The sequence below is a fragment of the Hoplias malabaricus genome, chromosome 2 (genome assembly GCF_029633855.1).
Source record: "Hoplias malabaricus isolate fHopMal1 chromosome 2, fHopMal1.hap1, whole genome shotgun sequence".
Taxonomy (NCBI): Eukaryota; Metazoa; Chordata; class Actinopteri; order Characiformes; family Erythrinidae; genus Hoplias; species Hoplias malabaricus.
This window is the reverse complement of record NC_089801.1, coordinates 18,657,046-18,680,341: the sequence shown is the minus strand read 5'-3', so window position 1 is coordinate 18,680,341 and position 23,296 is coordinate 18,657,046. Positions and strand designations below refer to the sequence as shown.

At 45.1% G+C, this 23,296-nt stretch overlaps 1 protein-coding gene across 2 annotated transcripts in view; it reads left to right on the top strand.

Annotated features, from left to right (window-relative positions):
- LOC136686160 (nucleus accumbens-associated protein 2) overlaps nucleotides 1-21,599 on the top strand; it is a 49,066-nt gene extending 27,467 nt beyond the window's left edge. Inside the window, exons 1-6 of one of the 2 annotated variants that reach the window (XM_066659737.1) lie at nucleotides 71-155; nucleotides 4,496-5,369; nucleotides 18,061-18,237; nucleotides 18,897-19,002; nucleotides 19,436-19,533; nucleotides 20,808-21,599. In XM_066659737.1, the coding sequence (XP_066515834.1) occupies nucleotides 4,535-5,369; nucleotides 18,061-18,237; nucleotides 18,897-19,002; nucleotides 19,436-19,533; nucleotides 20,808-21,337 (1,746 nt within the window). In that variant the 5' untranslated portion in view covers nucleotides 71-155; nucleotides 4,496-4,534 and the 3' untranslated portion in view covers nucleotides 21,338-21,599. Of the gene's footprint in view, nucleotides 1-70; nucleotides 156-4,495; nucleotides 5,370-18,060; nucleotides 18,238-18,896; nucleotides 19,003-19,435; nucleotides 19,534-20,807 lie in introns of those variants that run through there. The other variant, XM_066659736.1, reaches the window with a different exon arrangement.
- The last annotated feature ends 1,697 nt before the right edge of the window (nucleotides 21,600-23,296 follow it).

Below are 23,296 nucleotides of genomic sequence, written 5' to 3'. Positions count from 1 at the left end.
TACTGTTCCTGGAAATCTGCTGCAGCACAGTTTCTCAAGAGCGTAACTCTGGTGCTTGTGTGTGTGTGCATGTGTGCGTGTGTGTGTGTGTGACAGTTCACTGTTTATCTCTGATACATTGTGTGTTATTGATGATTCAGGATCAACACCGGACGGTAAGAACAGTCGAGGGAAACATAGAAAGTGAAGATTTTTTGTCAAACTTTCGCTTTAATCTGAACAAACCCATGTGTTTTTGTCTGTGGTCTGGGTTTCTGGGTTTGATCTGAACACCTCCAGACTCGCGGTGTATTGTTTTATTGATTATAATAATGTTTATATCATAGTTTCACACTTTTAAAGAAAGGCACAACTGTTAATTGTGTTCCATTTCGTCTGGAGTCGACTCATACTTGCATCAAAGCTCATACTGTTTAACAGCTCTGTTCAGATCGATGTGAATATGATGCGTTATATATATATATATTGTTTATATCTCTGCTGTTCTATAGTTATATAGTGTTCTCCTGTGTGTGTCAGACACGTTAATGAATGCTACTGCTGTAGTTCCTATAAAGGACAGGGTTCGCTGTACGCTGTGTTTAATGTTGTGGCTGATATGGGGTCAGCTGTGGGGCATTACTATTTCACCGTGTTTTAAAAAGGAAAACCTCCAGTTTTCATGAGGTGTGTGTGTGTGTGTGTGTGTGTTTATTCATGGTCATAATTATGGCTAATGCTTTTGCACTTGCTATCATTTTAATGAATATGAAGGAATCCATTGCCACTGCGTAAGATAAAGTTTGTGGCCCTGCTGCTGTGGGATGTTTTCTACATTCGGGGAGAGTGAGGGAGATTTAGTTTTAATCGAGTCCATCTGATTTTCTCAGTACTGTAGTTCCTTTAAATGCTGGGTACGACGTTATTTATTGTTTCTATATTTTATTACTGCTATGAACTGTTAGTTTAAAAAGGAACGGCTGGGTTTATAAGACGCTGGTGTGTTAGTCTTGGTCTCAGTGATGTTAATGAGGCTGGTTTTGGAATATAGTGTTGACGATACAATATGACTCAATATACAATAGGATCAGTTAATACTGGACAGTTATTCAGTATTAATATTTATCACAATATAAAACGTTTTAATAATGATATGATTTTTAAATTTTATTTAAAATTTTTAATATTTCGTTTTTATACATTATTTACAGCATCTGTCTGTGACTGAGGGTCGTTACAGGACACTGTCGTCTGTTCACTGCCCTCAATTTAAAATTTAGCTTAAAGATATTAATATTGGTAAAGCCCTGAGGTGTTTGTTGGATGGTGATGTCTTGTTGTGTTCAGGTCCTGGCAGTTTTTCAGTGGCTATATTATTGTTTACATCAGTATCTGAAATATATTGTATCGATTGAAATTAAGAAATATATCGTGATATAAATTCTGGCCGTATCGTCCAGCTCTAGGATCAACACACTCTCGGAAAAAACAAAACACCCTCGAAAACCACACCTGTGGTTTTACCCCAGGAAACATAACTGTACCATATTCTACATTAATTGATCTTTAAGTTGCATTCATTTAATGCGACAGGTTTTATCTCCAGGACTTTTATTCTGTTTTTTATTCTCCACAGTTTTATAATGAAATATTACAGAGATCCCCCTCTTCTTCTGGAGAAGAGAATGTAATGAACCTTTAGGGAACACAACTGGACTCTAACACCACTGCTGTACCTTTAAAGATACACTACACTGTTTGTAATTTTAGTGAACAATAATGTACTTGTTTTATCCTAATTTCTGATAGTGAAGGATTTGAATAACAGAAAGTAAGGTATATATTGGGATAAAGAGGAAGATTGTGACTTTGTTTGAGTCCCGCTCCGGGTGAGGAGTGTGAGGAGTGTGGTGTGTTCTCCCTGTGTCTGCGTGGGTTTCCTCCGGGTGACTGTGAGGAGTGTGGTGTGTTCTCTCTGTGTCTGTTTGGGTTTCCTCCGGGTGACTGTCTGTGAGGAGTGTGGTGTGTTTCCTCCTGGTGCTCCGGTTCCCTCCCACGCTCCAAAATCACACGTTGGTAGGTGATTGGTGACTCAAAAGTGTCCGTAGGTGTGAGTGTGTGAGTGAATGTTTGAGTGTGTTTCGCCCTGTGAAGGACTGGCATCACCTCCAGGGTGCGTTCCCACCTTGCGCCCAGTGATTCCGAGTAGGCTCCAGACCCACTGCCACCCTGAACTGAATAAGGTTTTTTACAGTCTTTTACAGGGAGCCAAATTACAGCTGGATTTATAAACGTGCTCTGACATTTGAGCAGAACACACCAAAACTCATCTGGAAGATTTTCATAAGCGTACACTCAGAAAAACAAAATCTGCTTAGTCAGTAGATGTTATTTTAATGCATTAATAGAAAGGACAGGACCCTTGAACACATCATAGTCAGTGAAGGAAGAAGGGAAGTTCATATGTGCTGACACATGGATTGCTTTAAAATAGGGGCCACCTTGGAAATTAGCAACAAAGGTAGCATTCACGAGCTCATGGGTAAAAGTATAACTCCGGCACTTAAGAAAGAATGGTAGAATAACAGTGATGTGCTGGGAACCACCCAAAAAAACAGACACATTTGGGCCACATCTGTCTCACTCTTGACATTTCCGGCTCAGTTACAGCACCGGGGAGTGTTGTGTGGGCAGGGCGCTCTCTTTGACTTGGGTTATGGAACGTGTTGTGTGGGAGAAATGTGGTGCACATGTCAGTTTGGTCCAGATCTGTTCAATAACGCACCTGATATCTGGCGCATAAAGTGGAGCTGTGGCTGAGCCGAGGTAGTCAGACTCACCCGGAATCTACGCCATCGTTCAGAGCCAAATGTGGGCCATAGGAGAGCTGCAGAGGTGCCAAATTTGGTCCACATTTCTGGGGCAGATAGGAGGAATACAGTGTTCAAACTCTCCCTGATAAGAATAGGCAAGTGTCTTATTTACTCCGAAGTGGAAACAATGGAAGGTCAAGCAGTAAATGAGGGAAGGACGTGAAAACATAATGCACTCTCACACATCTGGATACGTGCGTTAACGCAGACCAGAACCTTCCGTCTCTAGCCGTTCCCTGGTTTATGAACACGTTTTTTCTTGTGTTGTATTTACTGTTATTAAGGGTCATGTTATTTTTTCCTGTGAAGAAAATTAGGACTTGACGCTAATTGAAAAGTGGCAGAAGCGTGTTCTCTGTGGAAGATGCGACTTTTTACTTTAATTTTTATTATTTTGTTGTTATTTATCCTTTAAGTCGTTACGAACAGCTTCTTCTTTACAGCGGCGGCCTGGGGAAAGGCACATTGGACCGGGAGTGCTGTTACAAACACTGAGGTAGAGCCACTGTCTTTGAAGTGAAAGGAAAGTCAGAAGAAATGAGTGAATTTTGACTCTGAAGAGAGCCAAATGCCTCTCTATCCTGTGGACAGTCTGCGGTAATGTTGCAGTCGGTGTTGGTGTTTTCTGCAAGGACTGCGGTATTAGTGGCTCTCTGCTGAAATAATTCTCTTTCCTTAAGCATTAAACGTTATAATGGAGGAGTTATGATCCCGCCGTCACAGGGAAAGGGATATAATGGATTATTCATCAATATTCCCCATAAATATTCATCCGCTGACCTGCTGCCGCTGAAGCGCGTTTTGCTGCGTGTCACATATTGTGACATTTTCCGGAGATTGCAATTGTTTTACACAGGGTTTTAATGGTTTCTGCATGACTCACTCACTCTCTCTCTCTCTCTCTCTCTCTCTCTCTCTCTCTCTCTCTCTCTCTCTCTCTCTCTCTCTCTCTTTCCCCACCCTCACTCTTTCTTCCTCTCTCTCCCTCACTCTTGCTCTTTCTTTCTCTCCTCTGCCTTGCTGCTTTCTCTCTTCCTGTTCTCTCTCTCTCTCTCTCTCTCTCTTTCATTCTTTCCCCACCCTCTCTTTTTCTTCCTCTCTCCTTCAATCTCTGGCTTTATTTATTTATTAATGTATTCTGTCTCTTTTTCTCTTCCACTTCTCTGTCTGTTTCTCTCTCTCTCTCTCTTTCTCTCTTATCTTTCCTTCTGCATCTACTGCTTTTCTAAGCCTCTCTTCCTCCAGTCTCTCAGTCTCCCTTCCTTCATTCATCTCCTGTCTTTGTTTCTTTCACTCTCCCCTCTTCTCTGTTCTCTTCATCACTTTCTCTGCATCTCTCTCTCTCTCTCTCTCGCTCTGAACTGAATTTCAATCTGTTGGACGTGCGGACAAGAACGGATAGATTTGTTACAATTCAAGACACAGTGTTCTCCCTCTCACTGCTCTTTCCCTCTCCCTCTCCCTCTCTCTCTCTCTTGCTCTCTCTGTCTCTGTCTCTGGTATGACGTGCTTTGAATGCAGATACAAATCTGTTTAAATAAAATTATTAAGTTAATTTCAGTTTAAAAGACATTGCCAGTTGGACTGATCTCTCTCTTTCTCTCTCTCTCTCTCTCTCTCTCTCTCTCTCTGTCTCTGTCCAGATGACCCGGCGCTGTGTGGACGTCTGAGAGCCGGCCGCCATGTCGCAGCTGCTGCACGTGGAGATCCCGAACTTTGGCAGCACAGTGCTGGGCTCCCTGAACGAGCAGCGGCTCAGCGGCCAGTACTGCGACGTGTCCATCCTGGTGAAGGGTCAGGCGTTCAAGGCTCACCGGGCCGTGCTGGCCGCCAGCAGCCTGTACTTCCGTGACCTTTTCAGCGCCAGCACCAAGGCCCAGTTTGAGCTGCCATCCTCGGTCACTCCGGCCTGTTTCCAGCAGATCCTGTCCTTCTGCTACACAGGGAAGCTGACCATGGCGGCAAGCGAGCAGCTAGTGGTCATGTACACGGCCGGATATCTGCAGATCCAGCACATTGTGGAGAGGGGGATGGACCTTATGTTTAAGGCCAACTCGCCTCATTGCGACTCGGCTACGGCCACCATAGACGAACCCGGGTCCGAGCCTCAGAGCCCCAGTAACAACCCCAATAGCAATCCCAGTAATAATCCCAATCCGTTATCCATGCTGGTACCTCCAGGCTGGTCCCCCTCCCTCATGTCCAGGAAGATCAAGCTAGAAGGCAGCGATGCTCCTCTAAACCTCCAGGGCGGCGCTAAACGAACCTCCAAAGAAGGGCCGACGGTGAGAAACTCCACCCTCTTCTACGGAGCGGCCGGGCTCTATCCCCCGGGCCTGCAGACGTATCCCGGAATCCCAGGAGAGCGCTCCAGCCCCGGGGCGTCCAGCCTGCCGGCCACCGACAGCCCCACCTCATACCAGCACGAGGACGAAGAGCTGGAGGAGGAGCCGTACGACGGAATCACAGAGGAGGCATTCAGCCAGATCTACGGGCGCTCCGCCAACCCCTACGGAAGTAAATCACTTTCATCGTTTTACAGGGTCACAGTTCAGATAAAGAAACAGCACAGAGAGAGAGGCGCAGTGTCGCAGACACACAGCTGCAGTGAAGGGTGTGGTGTGTTCTCCCTGTGTCTGTGTGGGTTGCCTCCAACAGTGACTGTGTGACATTGTATACAGATGTGAGTGTGTGTGAGTGACTGGGTGAGTGTGTGACGTTCAATACAGGTGAGTGTGGGAGTGACTGGGCGATTGTGTGACATTGAATAAAGGTGAGTGTGTGAGTGACTGGGTTATGTTGTATACAGGTGAATGTGTGTGACGTGTGACATTGTATACAGGTGTGAGTTTGTGTGAGTGACTGGGTGAGTGTGTGACATTGAATACAAATGAGTGTGTGAGTGACTGAGAGATGTTGTATACAGGTGTGTGTGACATTGTAAACAGGTGAATGTGTGTGACTGGGTGACTGTGTGACATTGAATACAGGTGTGAGTGAATGGGTGAGTGTGTGACATTGAATACAGATGTGTGTGTGAGTGACTGAGTGATGTTGTATACAGATGAGTGTGTGAGTGACTGGGTGACTGTGACATTGAATACAGGTGAGTGTGTGAGTGACTGGGTTATGTTGTATACAGGTGAGTGTGTGTCTGACTGGGTGAGTGTGTGACATTGTATACAGGTGAATGTGTGTGACTGTGTGACATTGTATACAGGTGTGACTGTATGTGAGTGACTGGGTGAGTGTGTGACGTTGAATACAGATGAGTGTGTGAGTGACTGTGTGATGTTGTATACAGGTGAGTGTGTGACATTGTAAACAGGTGAATGTTTGTGACTGGGTGACATTGTATACAGGTGTGAGTGTGTGAGTGACTGGGTGACAGCGTGACATTGAATACAGGTGAGTGTGTGAGTGACTGGGTGATTATGTGACATTGTATACAGGTGTGAGTGTGTGAGTGACTGGGTGAGTGTGTGATGTTCAATACAGGTGAGTGTGTGAGTGACTGGGTTATGTTGTATACAGGTGAGTGTGTGTGTGACTGGGTGAGTGTGTGACATTGTATACAGGTGAATGTGTGTGACTGTGTGACATTGTATACAGGTGTGAGTGTGTGTGAGTTACTGGGTGATGTATACAGGTGAGTGTGTGACATTGTAAACAGGTGAATGTGTGTGACTGGGTGACATTGTATACAGGTGTGAGTGTGTGAGTGACTGGGTGACAGCGTGACATTGAATACAGGTGAGTGTGTGAGTGACTGGGTGAGTGTGTGACATTGAATACAAGTGAGTGTGTGAGTGACTGGGTTATGTTGTATACAGGTGAGTGTGTGTGTGACTGGGTGAGTGTGTGACATTGTATACAGGTGAATGTGTGTGACTGTGTGACATTGTATACAGGTGTGAGTGTGTGTGAGTGACTGGGTGATGTATACAGGTGAGTGTGTGACATTGTAAACAGGTGAATGTGTGTGACTGGGTGACATTGTATACAGGTGTGAGTGTGTGAGTGACTGGGTGACAGCGTGACATTGAATACAGGTGAGTGTGTGAGTGACTGGGTGAGTGTGTGACATTGAATACAAGTGAGTGTGTGAGTGATTGGGTGATGTTGTATACAGGTGAATGTGTGTGACTGGTTGACTGTGTGACATTGTATAAAGGTGTGAGTGTGTGTGAGTGACTGGGTGAGTGTGTGACGTTGTATACAAACGAGTGTGTGAGTGACTGGGTGACAGTGTGACACTGAATACAGGTGAGTGTGTGAGTGACTGGATTATGTTGTATACAGGTGAGCGTGTGTGTGACTGGGTGAATGTGTGTGACTGGTTGACTGTGTGACATTGTATAAAGGTGTGAGTGTGTGTGAGTGACTCGGTGAGTGTGTGACGTTGTATACAGATGAGTGTGTGAGTGACTGGGTGACAGTGTGACATTGAATACAGATGAGTGTGTGAGTGACTGGGTGACGTTGTATACAGGTAAGTGAGTGACTGAATGAGTGTGTGACATTGTAAACAGGTGAATGTGTGTGACTGGGTGACTGTGACATTGTATACAGGTGTGAGTGACTGGGTGAGTGTGTGACATTGTATACATGTGAGTGTGTGACGTGGAATACAGGTGAGTGTGTGACGTGGAATACAGGTGAGTGTGTGACGTGGAATACAGGTGAGTGTGTGATGTGGAATACATGTGAGTGTGTGCCATTGTATACAGGTGAGTGTGTAATGTGGAATATAGGTGAGTGTGTGCCATTGTATACAGGTGAGTGTGTAATGTGGAATAAAGGTGAGTGTGTGACATTGTATACAGGTGAGTGTGTGATGTGGAATATAGGCGAGTGTGTAACATTGTATACAGGTGAGTGTGTGATGTGGAATACAGGCGAGTTTGTGACATGGAATATAGGTGAGTGTGTGACATTGTATACAGGTGAGTGTGTGACGTGGAATACAGGTGAGTGTGTAACATTGTATACAGGTGAGTGTGTGAGGTGGAAAACAGGTGAGTGTGTGACATGGAATACAGGTGAGTGTGAGTATGTGACGTGGAATACAGGCGAGTGTGTGATGTGGAATACAGGTGAGTGTGACATGGAATATAGGTGAGTGTGTGACATGGAATACAGGTGAGTGTGTGACGTGGAATACAGGTGAGTTTGTGACATGAAATACAGGTGAGTGTGACATGGAATATAGGTGAGTGTGTGACATGGAATACAGGTGAGTGTGTGACGTGGAATACAGGTGAGTTTGTGACATGAAATACAGGTGAGTGTGACATGGAATATAGGTGAGTGTGTGACGTTGAATACAGGTGAGTGTGTGAGTGATGTCGTTTCCACGACGTGTTGATCTCGTAGCTACTCCAACTATAATACTTGAAAGGCTAAGTCTGAATAAAAGATTCTAGTCTAAAAAATACTTGAAGACGACCTTTTGGAAGATTCAGCAGGTACAGTTTTTATTTTCTTAAAGCATCGGAGAGCATCTCAGAAGGCCTTCAGAGCACTCTCAAAGACAGGGAAATACGCACAGTTTATATAGGCATCTTTTGGGGTGAGATCAGCTCGCCCCACCTATTTTTAACAAGGTTGTTTACTATAAGCTACCATTGTCTCCAAAATAATTGTTTTCTACATCAACAGTATGCTACCAGGCATCTCATACTATTCCACACACCATTCTCCTTTTCTCCATGACGCCCGAGTCATGAACTCAAGTGTCTCTCTATACATAAGACTCTTTTGTTTAAAACAAGCACATGTTTCTATATTATTTGTTTGTGATAGTCATATGTCAGTCATATGTCTCTTTATTCTTTGTTTCTCACAGCCACATGTCTTTATATTATTTGTGTGTGAGGAAAATCCCATACCTGACCTAATGACCCATGCCTGACCTATGAATAAGTGGATTCATATGTTTTTCACATGTTCATCTATTGGCCTCTTTTTCCTAATTCTCCATCAGTGACTGGGTGACTGTGTGAAACTGTCCAAAGGTGTGTGTGTGTGTGTGTGTGTGTGTGTGTGTGTGTGTGTGTGTGTGTGACTGGCTGAGTGTGAGTGTGTGTGTGTGTGTGTGTGTGTGTGTTTGTATGTATGTGAATGACTGGATGAGTGTGTGACATTGTATACAGTTGAGATTGTGAGTGACTGGGAGAGTATGTGATGTGGAATACAAGTGATTGTGTGACATTGTATACAGGTGAGTGTGTGACGTGCAATACAGGTGAGTGTGAGTATGTGACGTGGAATACAGGTGAGTGTGAGTATGTGACGTGGAATACAGGTGAGTGTGTGATGTGGAATACAGGTGAGTGTGTGATGTGGAATACAGGTGAGTGTGTAATGTGGAATACAGGTGAGTGTGTGATGTGGAATACAGGTGAGTGTGTGATGTGGAATACAGGTGAGTGTGTGATGTGGAATATAATTGAGTGTGTGATGTGGAATATATGTGAGTGTGTGTCATTGTATACAGGTGAGTGTGTGACATTGTATACAGGTGAGTGTGTGATGTGGAATACAGGTGAGTGTGTGATGTGGAATATAGGTGAGTGTGTGATTGACTGGGTGATTGTGTGAAACTGTCCAAAGGTGTGTGTGTGTGTGTGTGTGTGTGTGTGTGAGAGAGAGAGAGAGAGAGAGAGAGAGAGAGAGAGAGAGAGAGAGAGTTAGTTACTGGGTGAGTGTGTGAAACTGTCCAAGGTTGTGTGTGTGTTTGTATGTATGTGAATGACTGGGTGAGTGTATGACACTGTATACAGATGAGTGTGTGAGTGACTGGGTGAGTGTGTGATGTGGAATACAGGTGATTGTGTGATGTGGAATACAGGTGATTGTGTGATGTGGAATACAGGTGATTGTGTGTGATGTGTAATACAGGTGAGTGTGTGATGTGGAATACAGGTGAGTGTGTGATGTGGAATACAGGTGATTGTGTGTGATGTGTAATACAGGTGAGTGTGTGATGTGGAATACAGGTGAGTGTGTGATGTGGAATACAGGTGATTGTGTGATGTGGAATACAGGTGATTGTGTGATGTGGAATACAGGTGATTGTGTGTGATGTGTAATACAGGTGAGTGTGTGATGTGGAATACAGGTGAGTGTGTGAGGTGGAATACAGGTGAGTGTGTGAGGTGGAATACAGGTGAGTGTGTGAGGTGGAATACAGGTGAGTGTGTCACATGGAATACAGGTGAGTGTGTGATGTGGAATACAGGTGAGTGTGTGATGTGGAATACAGGTGAGTGTGTGACGTGGAATACAGGTGAATGTGTGACATTGTATACAGGTGAGTGTGTGAGTGATGCCTTGTTCAGGGTGTGTCCTCATGCCCAGTGATTCTGGGTTGGCTTGGGCCCACTGTGAGCCTCATGAGGATGAAGTGGTTATAGAGGATGAATAAATGAAAAGCAAAGAGATAATTCCCAGGTCAACTCCTTAGCGCAGTTGTTTGGCTGCAGTAATCTGAATCAGTGATGAGCTCCCTCACATCCCTGAGGTCATTGGGGTCCAGATGTTGGTGATGTGGGCTGCTGTTGTGGCGTGTTGTTGCGTACATTAGTGAAAGTGTTAGCAGAGGCCCGTCTGTTCCACAGTGAACACAGACCAGCACCAAGGCAGTTTCTCAGCTCCTTTCACTCCATGAATTAGGATCAAAAAACATTTTTGTGTCATAACAGCATACATTAAAGGGCCCATATCTCAGAAAACCCAGATTTGCAACAGTTAATATTCACCCCTTTACATAAACATTAACTGCCCCCTCTGTATAAGTGAACAAAGCAGTAAACATCCACAGAAGTTCATGGAGAAGTTATTAAGAATGACCTGCTTTTTGTGTGAGGCACATTGAACGTCCGGTACCAAGCTAACCATTAGGCCATTGCAGCCCATTTTATTAATTATTAAAAGACACACATTCCCCGTTTTCCGTCAGTGGAACAAAGTTCTGTTTCTTAATGAAACGTCTGTGACCTGCTTTGGTACAAACCCCACAGCAGTGTTCTCCCCCTGTGTAAACAGCCCTGTTCAGAACGCCCGCTTTCAGCACCTGTTCCTTTAAATGATAATGAGCCGCTCGCTGTTCACCCCGACCCCGAGTGCACAGCAGTGAGGAGCGAGGAGCAGAAGCTCTGGTTTTTAGCCGTTTTCACTCGGTTCTCTTTCCTCTCCATTGTCGTTGTCTCTGTTTTTTTTTCAGTGCTCTTATTTCTCTGCACGTTTAACCTTGTCTTTGCGCTCTCACATAAAAGCGGGTCCAGCGCTGTGATTGGACAGACTCAGACGAGGGCACGGGGTCATTCTAAAGTCATCAGCAGAATCAGAATGACTTGTTTTGTCCAGTATTTTCTTGGTAGTATTTATAGATGGTGGGCTCTGTATCAGAAGCTGACTAAAGAGAAATGAAAAGGTTTTTGTTTTAGTGCTGAAGCCCTAACAACCCATGCAGGGGAATATATAATTACAATATGAATGAAGCTGTTTTTTGAAGTTATGTAAAGCTGTTGTTTGGCAATCAATCAGAAAGTAGAGGCAGGGGAAAACTCCCGACTCAAAATGAAACTCCCTCATCTCTCACTCCCGACCGTTCCCTGAAACCCCTTATGATTACAATGGTGATTCTGGTGAATGTTCAGAAGCTTATCAGATGCTCTCTTCCTCTCGAAATGAGGAGAGAGCTGCTTTCGATTTGAAGTTAATTTCCGTCTAATGAATCACTCAGCCGTCCAGACTTGAGTCAGAGTGCAAATGCTGGAAAGTGGAAAGAAACCTGCAAGGTAACAGCTGAAATGCACCTCACAGCACCGGAAAAAGTACCCTCACCCCTTAACCAACTTTACGGAGTTAACTCTTAATAAACCTCTGTGATCAGAGGGACATTTCTGCTTGAGAATTGTTACCACTCTGTGTTGAGCTGCTAGGGAGCAATGAGAAATAAAAAGGCGAGAGCTGAGAGCCCCTGCTGTGAAATAAATATTATATACAGCTGCTACGGTAAAAAAAAGAGCATTTAAAATCCCCCTCCAGTCATTGAGTCATTGATTAATACCCTAATATCCCCTCTCTGTTTAGAGTTACAGACATTGACATTATTTCCAAGATAAAAGTCCCCTAATGTTTTAAAAATGTCTGAGCTGTAACTCCACATTCATTCAGTTCGTGCGAATATATTAATGTCCAAATACTCCTTGCCTCTTTCTCCACCCACTCCTCCACCTCCTCCGCTACTGCTCCACCTCCTCCGCTACTGCTCCACCTCCTCCACTACTGATCCTGGAAAGCCCCGCCCTTTGAGTCAGGTGTGTGAGGTATGAAACACTGTGTGTCTGAATCCGTGTTTCTAAATGTGTTTAAAAAGTGGGAATGATCAGCCACGGGGCATCACCACTTATTCACTCAGGATCTGAATACACACACACACACACACAATATGTCTAAACACCATCTCTCTCTCTCCCACACACGCACGCACGCACGCACACACACACACACACACACACACACACACACACACACACACACACAATATGTCTAAACACTATTTCTCTCTCCCACACACGCACACACAAAAACAAGACTAAACACTATCACATACACACACTAATACAACTAAACACCATCACGCTCTCACACACACACGCGCACACACACACACACACTAACAAGACTAAACGCTATCATATACACACGCTAATCTCTCTCTCTCTCTCTCTCTCTCTCTCTCTCACACACACACACACTCACACACACACACACACACACACTAATACGACTAAACAACATCTCTCTCTCTCACAAACACACACACACTATATCTAAACACCATCTCTCTCTCTTACTCTCTCACACACAAACACACACACACTCACACTAACACTAACATGACTGAACACTGGATTTAAATTGGAGGAGGGCTTTAAATCCAAAATATGTAAATGTTGATTTTCTTCCCTTTACAGAGACTGAGACAAAAATCCAGGACTTTTTACACATCCACAAGTTTCCACTCAAATATTCCATCAATGAAGTTATGTCCAAAAAAAAAAACGTGGTCCTAGCGCTGTGTGGGTCTGTGTTTGTGTTTTTGGGGTTTGTGTGGTTCAGCCGTGGTGGTGTTTTACTGAAACCCTGTCGTCTGAAAGTCTGGTTATTGTGGTGTCACCTCGTCCGGTCGACCTTCTCCATTCTCCCGTACACACCTCTGCACTCCTTCACCACCATCAGTGTGTATGGATTCATACACAGTTTATAGTTAGTTTACAGAAGAGAACCCAAACCCACACAAGCCACGGCCACAACAGGAGAACACACAGTATAAAAATAAACATGACTTATACATTTCTAACAGCATTTCAGACAGGGACACTGTAAGAGCTGGTTATCTCGTGTTATCCTTGTGTGTTGGAAAATGGGATCATTAGAGACTTACAATAGCTCCTATAAAAGAGGCTGAGGTTTTAATGTGTCTATCCCAAGAACTAATCCCATTATATTTCATCTTCAGTGGAATCATAGAAAGCACTTCACTATGGCGTACCACTGGGGTCAAAACCGTGTAGAATCATTCGCCTGGACACGTAGAAATTATATGCGTATTTACGTAAACAAACAGCGTGTAGTAGATTAATGTTTATTCACATCATGGCGGCTTACAACCAATCAGAAAACATATACTTGGATATGTCTGACTATCAGTAGTCATTAGGTTTAAATCGTGTATGACAACATAGGCAGGTTAGTTTTCTGATTGGCTGTAAGATGCCATTGGTTTTTTTCTTCATTACCTTCTCTTGTTATTCTTTGTAAATTACATTAGTAAATACATTGAATCCAGCACAGTGTTAACATAAGGACGGCACGGTGGAGCAGCAGGTAGTGTCTCTGTCACAGCTCCAGGGTCCTGGAGGTTGTGGGTTCGAGTCCCACTCCGGGTGACTGTCTGTGAGGAGTGTGGTCTGTTCTCCCTGTGTCTGCGTGGATTTCCTCCGGGTGACTGTCTGTGAGGAGTGCGGCGTGTTCTCCCTGTGTCTGGGTGGGTTTCCTCCGGGTGACTGTCTGTGAGGAGTGTGGTGTGTTCTCCCTGTGTCTGCGTGGGTTTCCTCCGGGTGACTGTCTGTGAGGAGTGAGGTGTGTTCTCCCTGTGTCTGCGTGGGTTTCCTCTGGGTGACTGTCTGTGAGGAGTGTGGTGTGTTCTCCCTGTGTCTGCGTGGGTTTCCTCCGGGTGACTGTCTGTGAGGAGTGAGATGTGTTCTCCCTGTGTCTCCGTGGGTTTCCTCCGGGTGACTGTCTGTGAGGAGTGCGGTGTGTTCTCCCTGTGTCTGCGTGGGTTTCCTCCGGGTGACTGTCTGTGAGGAGTGAGGTGTGTTCTCCCTGTGTCTGCGTGGGTTTCCTCTGGGTGACTGTCTGTGAGGAGTGTGGTGTCTTCTCCCTGTGTCTGTGTGGGTTTCCTCCGGGTGACTGTCTGTGAGGAGTGTGGTGTGTTCTCCCTGTGTCCGCGTGGGTTTCCTCTGGGTGACTGTCTGTGAGGAGTGTGGTGTGTTCTCCCTGTCTCTGCGTGGGTTTCCTCCGGGTGACTGTCTGTGAGGAGTGAGGTGTGTTCTCCCTGTGTCTGCGTGGGTTTCCTCTGGGTGACTGTCTGTGAGGAGTGTGGTGTGTTCTCCCTGTGTCTGCGTGGGTTTCCTCCGGGTGACTGTCTGTGAGGAGTGAGATGTGTTCTCCCTGTGTCTCCGTGGGTTTCCTCCGGGTGACTGTCTGTGAGGAGTGCGGTGTGTTCTCCCTGTGTCTGCGTGGGTTTCCTCCGGGTGACTGTCTGTGAGGAGTGAGGTGTGTTCTCCCTGTGTCTGCGTGGGTTTCCTCCGGGTGACTGTCTGTGAGGAGTGTGGTGTCTTCTCCCTGTGTCTGTGTGGGTTTCCTCCGGGTGACTGTCTGTGAGGAGTGTGGTGTGTTCTCCCTGTGTCCACGTGGGTTTCCTCTGGGTGACTGTCTGTGAGGAGTGTGGTGTGTTCTCCCTGTCTCTGCGTGGGTTTCCTCCGGGTGACTGTCTGTGAGGAGTGAGGTGTGTTCTCCCTGTGTCTGCGTGGGTTTCCTCCGGGTGACTGTCTGTGAGGAGTGTGGTGTCTTCTCCCTGTGTCTGTGTGGGTTTCCTCCGGGTGACTGTCTGTGAGGAGTGTGGTGTGTTCTCCCTGTGTCCGCGTGGGTTTCCTCTGGGTGACTGTCTGTGAGGAGTGTGGTGTGTTCTCCCTGTCTCTGCGTGGGTTTCCTCCGGGTGACTGTCTGTGAGGAGTGTGGTGTGTTCTCCCTGTGTCTGTGTGGGTTTCCTCCGGGTGACTGTCTGTGAGGAGTGTAGTGTGTTCTCCCTGTGTCTGTGTGGGTTTCCTCCGGGTGACTGTATGTGAGGAGTGTGGTGTGTTCTCCCTGTGTCCGCGTGGGTTTCCTCTGGGTGACTGTCTGTGAGGAGTGTGGTGTGTTCTCCCTGTCTCTGCGTGGGTTTCCTCCGGGTGACTGTCTGTGAGGAGTGTGGTGTGTTCTCCCTGTGTCTGCGTGGGTTTCCTCTGGGTGCTCCAGTTTCCTCCCATGCTCCAAAAACACACATTGGTAGGTGGATTGGAGACTCAAATTGGTCCGTAGGTGTGAGTGAATGTGTGGGTGTGTGTCGCCCTGTGAAGGACTGGCGCCCACTACAAGGTGTGTTCCCGCCTTGTGCCCAGTGATTCTGGATAGGCTCCGAAACCACCGCCGCCCTGAACTGGAAGCAATGTCCCCAAGGGGATCAATAAAGGTGTTTGTCATCTTCTTCTTCTTCTTCTTTCCAATGATGTAGTAAACTAAAAAATTGCGAACTAAGGAGCATGCCTGATGTAAGCAGGGCAAGGAAGGTGAACTTAGAAGGACTTGGGGTGGAGTTCTGGGCAGCTTCTGCTAGTGAAGGGTGAAGCCAGACCCTCCCTTGCTGGGCAAAGTCAATGGTGAATTTTGTCATGAGAAGGTGAGCGGAGAGGAGTGCTCTTATATGGTACATCATGGTGAAGAGGAGGAGTCCTGGTGTGGTCCTTCTCCCAAACTTAATTTATTTCATAACTGCATTTGACAAAAATAGAGATACATGTTGTTGATTAGACAGTTATCGTTTATTTGTTGGGGCTTTGTTGTTTCTCTCATGTAGAGAGGAAAATGAATAAATGCTGTGTGGTTTCTGACTTTTGCACGGTGCTGTATTATGTGTGTACAGTAATCCACACATGCACTAAAATAAGAACCTCAGGTGCTGCTGGTATGAAAACAGAGCCCAGTCAGTGGTACTAAAGCATGAATCTGAGACCAGAGGAAGGAGAGATGGGGGAGTCTGGTAAAACCTCAGGGCCAGGCTCAGGCGCAGTGTCACATACGCAGTAGTTATGAACCATCCACACTGTCATCATTAATGCAAGAATCCCTTTTCCATCTCTCTGTATTTCCTCGTTTCAGCTTTAGTGATTTTCTCATTTTTCTACCTTGTCTGAGTATAAACTCTTTTTTGTGTTTGATATTTGGGTATTTTTGTGTATTTTGGGCCTTTCAGGGGTTTTTTAAATGTGCGTTTTCATAAATCACAAAATCTTTGTGGATGGAAAAGCCACTACAAAGTGTAAAGCCTTCCCTAAAGAGCAGATGCGATGTTATCTATGGATAAGAAGTGTTCTCAGGACCCGATCTCTCTGATGGTCCCACTGCTGCTGTCAGATCCTCACAGCAATGTTCCTCACTGAGTGGAGCACTTGGGTGGGGTTACAGAGGGGGTGTTTTAGCAGATACTGTACCCCGAGCAGTCAAATGGGGCCAGGAGCTTTTGGTGAGTCTCCAGTTTCCCGTATTCCTGAAATCCATTCTCTCCGTAATGAGTCGGGACACAGGAGGGTGACATTGTGGACATTTGAGAGCACCCTGTATCACTCTGTGTGTGTGTGTGTGTGTGTGTGTGCGCGAGTGACAGTACAATCACAGAGGTCAATTAAAAGAGGATCAGGAAGAGACAGAAACTAAAACTCTCCGCACTGTGGCCGCACATTAAAGTGTGTATTGAATTTTTGGGCGATTAAACTTTGATGCGGCCGAGAGGAAGCAGAGCTCTGAAAGCTTTAACCTCACCTTTCACTGCGATCCATCTGAAATCGCACAGTAACAGCTCCACTGCGCTGAAACCTAAAGCTGCTGTTAAAAAAATAAACATATGATCCCACGCTTCTCCCAGAGAGACCAACTTCCAACAAACTTCCAGCAGAATGGGGTCAGCGAGGACAGCACAGGTCTCTGACCTTATAATGATTCAGGAGTCGATTCAAATGAGTCAATTAATTTGATTCAGTTCTGCAGTAATTTTAAGATTCTGAATAATTATTTATAAAAGATACACTGTCCACAGGTGTGAGTGACTGGGTGAGTGTGTGAAACTGTCAAAAGGTGTCAGTGAATGAGTGAGTGTGAAACTGTCCACAGGTGTGAGTGACTGGGTGAGTGTGTGAAACTGTCCACAGGTGTGAGTGACTGGGTGAGTGTGTGAAACTGTCCACAGGTGTGTGAGTGTGTAATTGACTGGGTGAGTGTGTTAGTGACTGGGTGAGTGTGTGAAACTATCCACAGGTGTGTGAGTGACTGGGTGAGTGTGTGTGAAACTGTCAAAAGGTGTGAGTGACTGAGTGAGTGTGTGAAACTATCCACAGGTGTGTGAGTGGGTGACTGGGTGAGTGTGTGAAACTATCCACAGGTGTGTGAGTGACTGGGTGAGTGTGTGATGGCCCTGTGATGGACTGGTGCTCTGTCCAGTGATTTCTGGTAGGATCTAGATCCACAGAGACCCTGAGCATGATGAAGTACTTACAGAATGTTTATGGAAATACAGACCATTTAAAAATATAAGAAATGCAATCGAGATTTGTTTAATTTTCATGTGTAAAAGCAGCCCAAAAAATGTATTTAGAAAATTTGAATTAGAAAAATTAGGAGGAATTTTGAGCTCATGAATGAAATTAAATATCCTCTATTTAAATATCAGTATTATTAATTTCTATTCAAGTTTTTAAGATATTGTAATCAGTGTAATTGTGTGTATTATTGTACTGTGTATTGACTGTGTGTATTATTTTGGTTGTTGAGTGTGTGTGTTGTGTACTAAGCTTGATTGTGTATTTATCACGTCCTCCTGCAGCTGCAGATAAGCCGGAGATGGCGTCGGTCCCCCTGCCTCTGGAGAGCCGGCCGTGTGTCCTGCTGAGGAGAGACCTGGTGGCTCTGCCGGCCAGTTTAATTTCTCAGATCGGATACCGCTGCCACCACAAGCTCTACACAGAGGGAGACCCCGGAGAGAAACTGGAGCTCGTAGCAGGTCAGCGCCGAGCCTAATAGAGCCGTATCGAGAGGAGGAGAATTCATTGTGGTTCCGATGTCAGAAATACATCGAATAGAAACGAATTTCAGACACCTACGATTCATTCATTTTACAAGCATTTGCAAATTACTACAGGTGTTTGGGCTATTTAGCCTCAGCAGGGGATATTAAATAATTCATATTCAACTATTAATAGGGTTTTAGAACGTTATTAGTGGGTAATTAATGAGGAGGTTTTTGGTGGAATATTAGGAGGTTATTAGTGGATTTAAGGAGTATTTTTGTGGGTAAGGAGGTTGTTGGGTGTTCTAAGGGGTTTAAGAGGAGGATATTAGAGCGTTATTATTAGGTCATTAGGCAGTTGATATTAGGAGGTTATTGGGGTTATAAGAGAGTTAATAAGAGGTTAAATATAAGGTCATTATTAGGCACTTGTTTGGGTTTATTAGGAGATTATTGGGGGGTAGCTAGGTGGTTATGGGGTATATACGGGAGCTAATAAGAGGCTGTTATTAGGAGGTTATTAGTGGGTTATTAGGGGGTTAAAATGTGGTAATCATGAGTTTACTAAGAGTTAATGAGTTAGTAGTGGGTTATCAGGAGGTTATAAGGAGTTATTAGAGAAAGTGTGTTTTGTGTGTGTGTGTGTCTCACAGGTACAGGAGTGTTTATGACCCGAGGGCAGCTGATGAACTGCCACCTCTGCGCTGGCATTAAACACAAGGTGCTACTGAGGAGACTGCTCGCCACATTCTTCGACAGGTCTGAGGCTGCACCCACACCAACCTGTGGCCTGAAGTTTGTGGACACTGTCATCCTGGTTACTATTTATACATTTCTATGACGGTTTGATGGCATTCGGCACATAAAACAATTAGTGAGGTCAGGTACGGATTCACAAACTCACCTCCAAATTGTCCCGAAGGCACAGGATGGAGCTCCATCACTTCAGAGAACACACTTCCACTGCTTTAAAAACCAGTGCTGAGGGCTTTACACCCTCTTGCCCACACTTGGCATTGAGCATGGTGATCTTAGGCTCATGTGTACAGACTTAACACCCTGCGTCCACATTGGCTGTGATTTAAAAGGTGTCCATGAACTTCAGGACCTATCGTGTATGCAGTAAATTCTGTTGTTGTCTGATGAGTTTCTCTCTTCTCTGCCCCCTGGTGGTTTGTGGGTTGACCTGCAGGAACACGCTGGCTAACAGCTGTGGAACTGGGATCCGCTCCTCGACCAGTGACCCCAGCCGAAAACCTCTGGACAGCAGAGTCCTCAACGCCGTCAAACGTACGTCCAGCTTTTATTGAAATATATCTCTGCAGTAAATTAATAATGTGTGGAGATGTCCTTTTAAATGACGTTTACATGCCACTGTGGTCACTTCTGGCCTCCTGATCTTCCCGGTCCTCAATAAACCAGCTCTGTCACTCCTTCTTATCAGTACGCCACCTCGTAGCTGATGTCTGGTCAGTTTACTGCAGAGGATCGGCTTCTGGCGCCTCCTCCAGAGGGACATTGCAACTTGGTGGAGGTTAAAGTGACTTCCTAAGGTCCCAAAGTATGTGAAGCACCTTGGGGGTCTAGAAAAGTGCTATAGAAGTGGATCAATAATTCATCCATTATATATTAATTCTGTTTTTATCGTATAAACACACATGACACACAGCTGATGTGTCTCCTTGAGGACCAGCAGCTAGAGCTTTGGAGCACTGCTGCAGACATTTTCGTAATCTCCACCAAAGGACGGCTTCCGAGAGGTCATTCATGGGTTGTTCATGGGTGCAGACCCTTTCCATCCTGTTCCCACACCTTATTAAGTTGAGGCTACACTTTAGGATTGTTTTCCCATGCCTTACAAGGCATTAGGATCCGGTTCCCACACTTTATTGTTTTATTTAATGTTTATTTAAGTTGGGAGCACAAATAATTAATGTCGAGAAGGGACTGTGAAAGCTGCACAAATTACAAAATGGTTTTAGGGACGGCAGTGTTATTTATTTAATCTTATTATATCTGTTAATTCTCATCAAAACTAGCTATGACTTCACTGAACTGTGTGTAACGGTCAGGGCGAGGGGGAGTATCACTGGTCAGCTTGCACTAGCACAGATCCAGCCCACCGGACCTCAAGGAACTCTGAACTCTCATATATAGGAATATATGAACGCCTAGCAAAGGGACACTCCAACACAGAAGAACAGGACAGCCTTGACTATCCCATCCCTAGAGGTGGGATACAAACGCAGTTTGCTCAGTGGGTAGAGCATCAGTCCCTTTGCTGGAGAGATTCAATCCACATACCACCCCTGGTTGATGGTGGTCTCTCAGGTTTGAGCGTTCAGGTTCAGCAGGGTGCAAGGCACTCCCTCGCTTAAGGGCAATTCCAATTTTTTGTTCCAATTTTTTTGAGTTTTAGAGTTTGTCCGAGTCTGCGTTAGTACAAGCCCCTTGACAGTAAGGTAACTATAGAACAACTACCCTATCTTTTATTGATGCTTATCGAAATTATAACAATAATAAAACACCGTCTCCTTTGATCTTTCCCCTCCTGTTGGCTCCAGTGTACTGTCAGAACTTCGCCCCCAACTTTAAGGAGAGTGAGATGAACGTGATCGCGGCGGATATGTGCACTAACGCCCGGCGCGTGAGGAAGCGTTGGCTGCCCAAGATCAAGTCCATGCTGCCCGACGGGATGGAAGTGTACCGCAGCTCCGCAGCCCTAGGCCTGGGGGCCTCCGGGGCCAACTTAGCGATGCCCTTTGACCCAGATTTTAAGCCTTTAACTCCATCTGGGCTGGTTTTGGACCAGCGACTGTTTGGAGAGAGGAAGGATGAAGAGAAAATGCTGCAGATGGATGACGATAGCCCTGAGCACCAAGAGGGTCCGGATCCTGAGTTCTCGGGGGTCCGGTGCCAGGAGGGGCCTGAGGAAGATGAGGAGGAGGATGGAGTGATGGCTGAAGGTGTAGACGGGACATTAGGAGCCACTCCGTTAATCCTAGGGCCTGAGGTGGGTGTCCGAGATGCTCGGACCCTTGAGGGACAGCCAGAGGAGGAGTTTGTTGAAAATTTGAGGATAAACGGGCAGTGATATGCACTCATATCACCCGCAAACCACGTCTGTATAGCACCTCCTTGCTGCTGCTCTTCTGTAGAAATTAAGCCACAGTCGCAGTACCCCAAGACCCCACCACTATACACTAACATTACAGGCCCCAGGACAGAACCCTGGAGCACACCGTTCCTTGATTTTAGTGGTTTCCCTGCTTTAAGGCCCTTTGGGTTAGCTTTATCTTGCTTAAAAATGATGCTTCTACAAGGGTTCTTTGGTAAAGAAAGTAGTTTTATATAGAAACCTGAACACTTGAAGAACCTTTTGCATAATTAAAGGGTTCTTGCATCATCAGATCGATGGAGAATGTGTTATAGATGGTTCTATATAGCACCTTTTAGAAAAGGGGGTCTATACAGCATAAAAAAATGGTTCCTGTCAATCTTGTAACAATAGAGGAACGTCTTTATGGTGCCGTATAGAACCCTTTTCTTAAAGGTGCTGTATAGAACCATCTACAGCACATTCTCCATTAATCTGACGAACCCCTTCATGATGCAAAAACCCTTAATCATGCAAAAGTTCTCCAAGTGTTCAGGGTTCTGTATTGAACTGCTTTCTTTAATAAAGAACCTTTGTAGAACCATAATTTTTAAGTGTGAGAGAGAACTATCATTTCAGTGCTAACTGATGGCACGTTTGGTGTAGAGTAGCGGCTAGAATACCACACCAATAAGACCGTAGCACTGCATCAACCCTGAATTAGAGTGTTTTTCAAATGTTGCTAAAGATTGTAATCCAGTACAGATCAGTTAGCAGCCAATCAGTAAGCCTCACACTAAATAATTCAGCCTTTGATTATTACATTTCTTTAAATGTTTCATTTCTGACCGTGCTAGCAAGTTTCATGCAGCTCCAGCAGGTGTTAAACCATCCACTCCATCTAAGCAAGGCCTTGCTGATCAGCTAATTAGTTGTGCAAGGTGTGTTAGTGTGTGTGGGAACACCTACATACACCAACGTGTTGGAGGGGGTGCTGCAGGACCAGGGTTGGGAGACATTGTGCTAACACACACAGCCAAGGAGAGGTATTACACCTAAACAAACACAGGCATTGCTCAGACAAGTCCAACCTTTTCTCCAACACTGGGAACGGATTCCTCTCTGCTGCAGTAACTTCGCCTACTCTTTGTGCCTCTGGAACATTACTGTGAGGACGTTAAAGTGAAACAAAAGCCCAGTGTTTGAATCCTTATCATTTTTCTGAGGCGGATTTTTCTAAACCGCAGTGAAGAGCATTGAGATTCTCCCAGTGACCTTCATTCGGAGACGTTACGCAATTGAAACACACTGAAACTCACTGAATGTCGTATGCTCAGTGTGAAGTGCGGGATCCTTTGTAGGATTCTGTACTTCGCAGGATTACTTGTAGTCAGCATCCTAAATGTTTGAAATATAATAATTTCCCTGCGAATGCAGGGTTTAATAAAATAAAATAAAAATAATTCTTAGATGCAAAACACCTCATGAAATTGGCTTCTAACTCCCTCACTTACTCACATTTAGCAGCTGCGCCACTACACCACAAGTGGGCGATATATATTTTAAAAACAATTATATTATTTACAACATTATAGAACTGGTACATCATTCATATTCACAGGGAAATCATTCACACACTCACCCAGTCACTCACACACACCTGGGGAAATACAATGCTGTTAAATATATTATTATAACTTTGATTTGACCTAAAACATCTGACTTTAATCTTATCAAGTTTATTATTATCCCAGAGTAATTCAAGCCGAGCCGTAAAAAGCGCACTGCCTGTGTTTGTTTGGATATTAAACTCTCTCCAATCCTCCTTGAGCTGGGATTTAAACCCAGTCTCTCTCTCTCTCTCTCACACACACGCACACACACACACACACAAACAATACAGAGACATTTTGTTACATTGTAACACACGACCGCTTGCATGCAAAATAAGAGTCC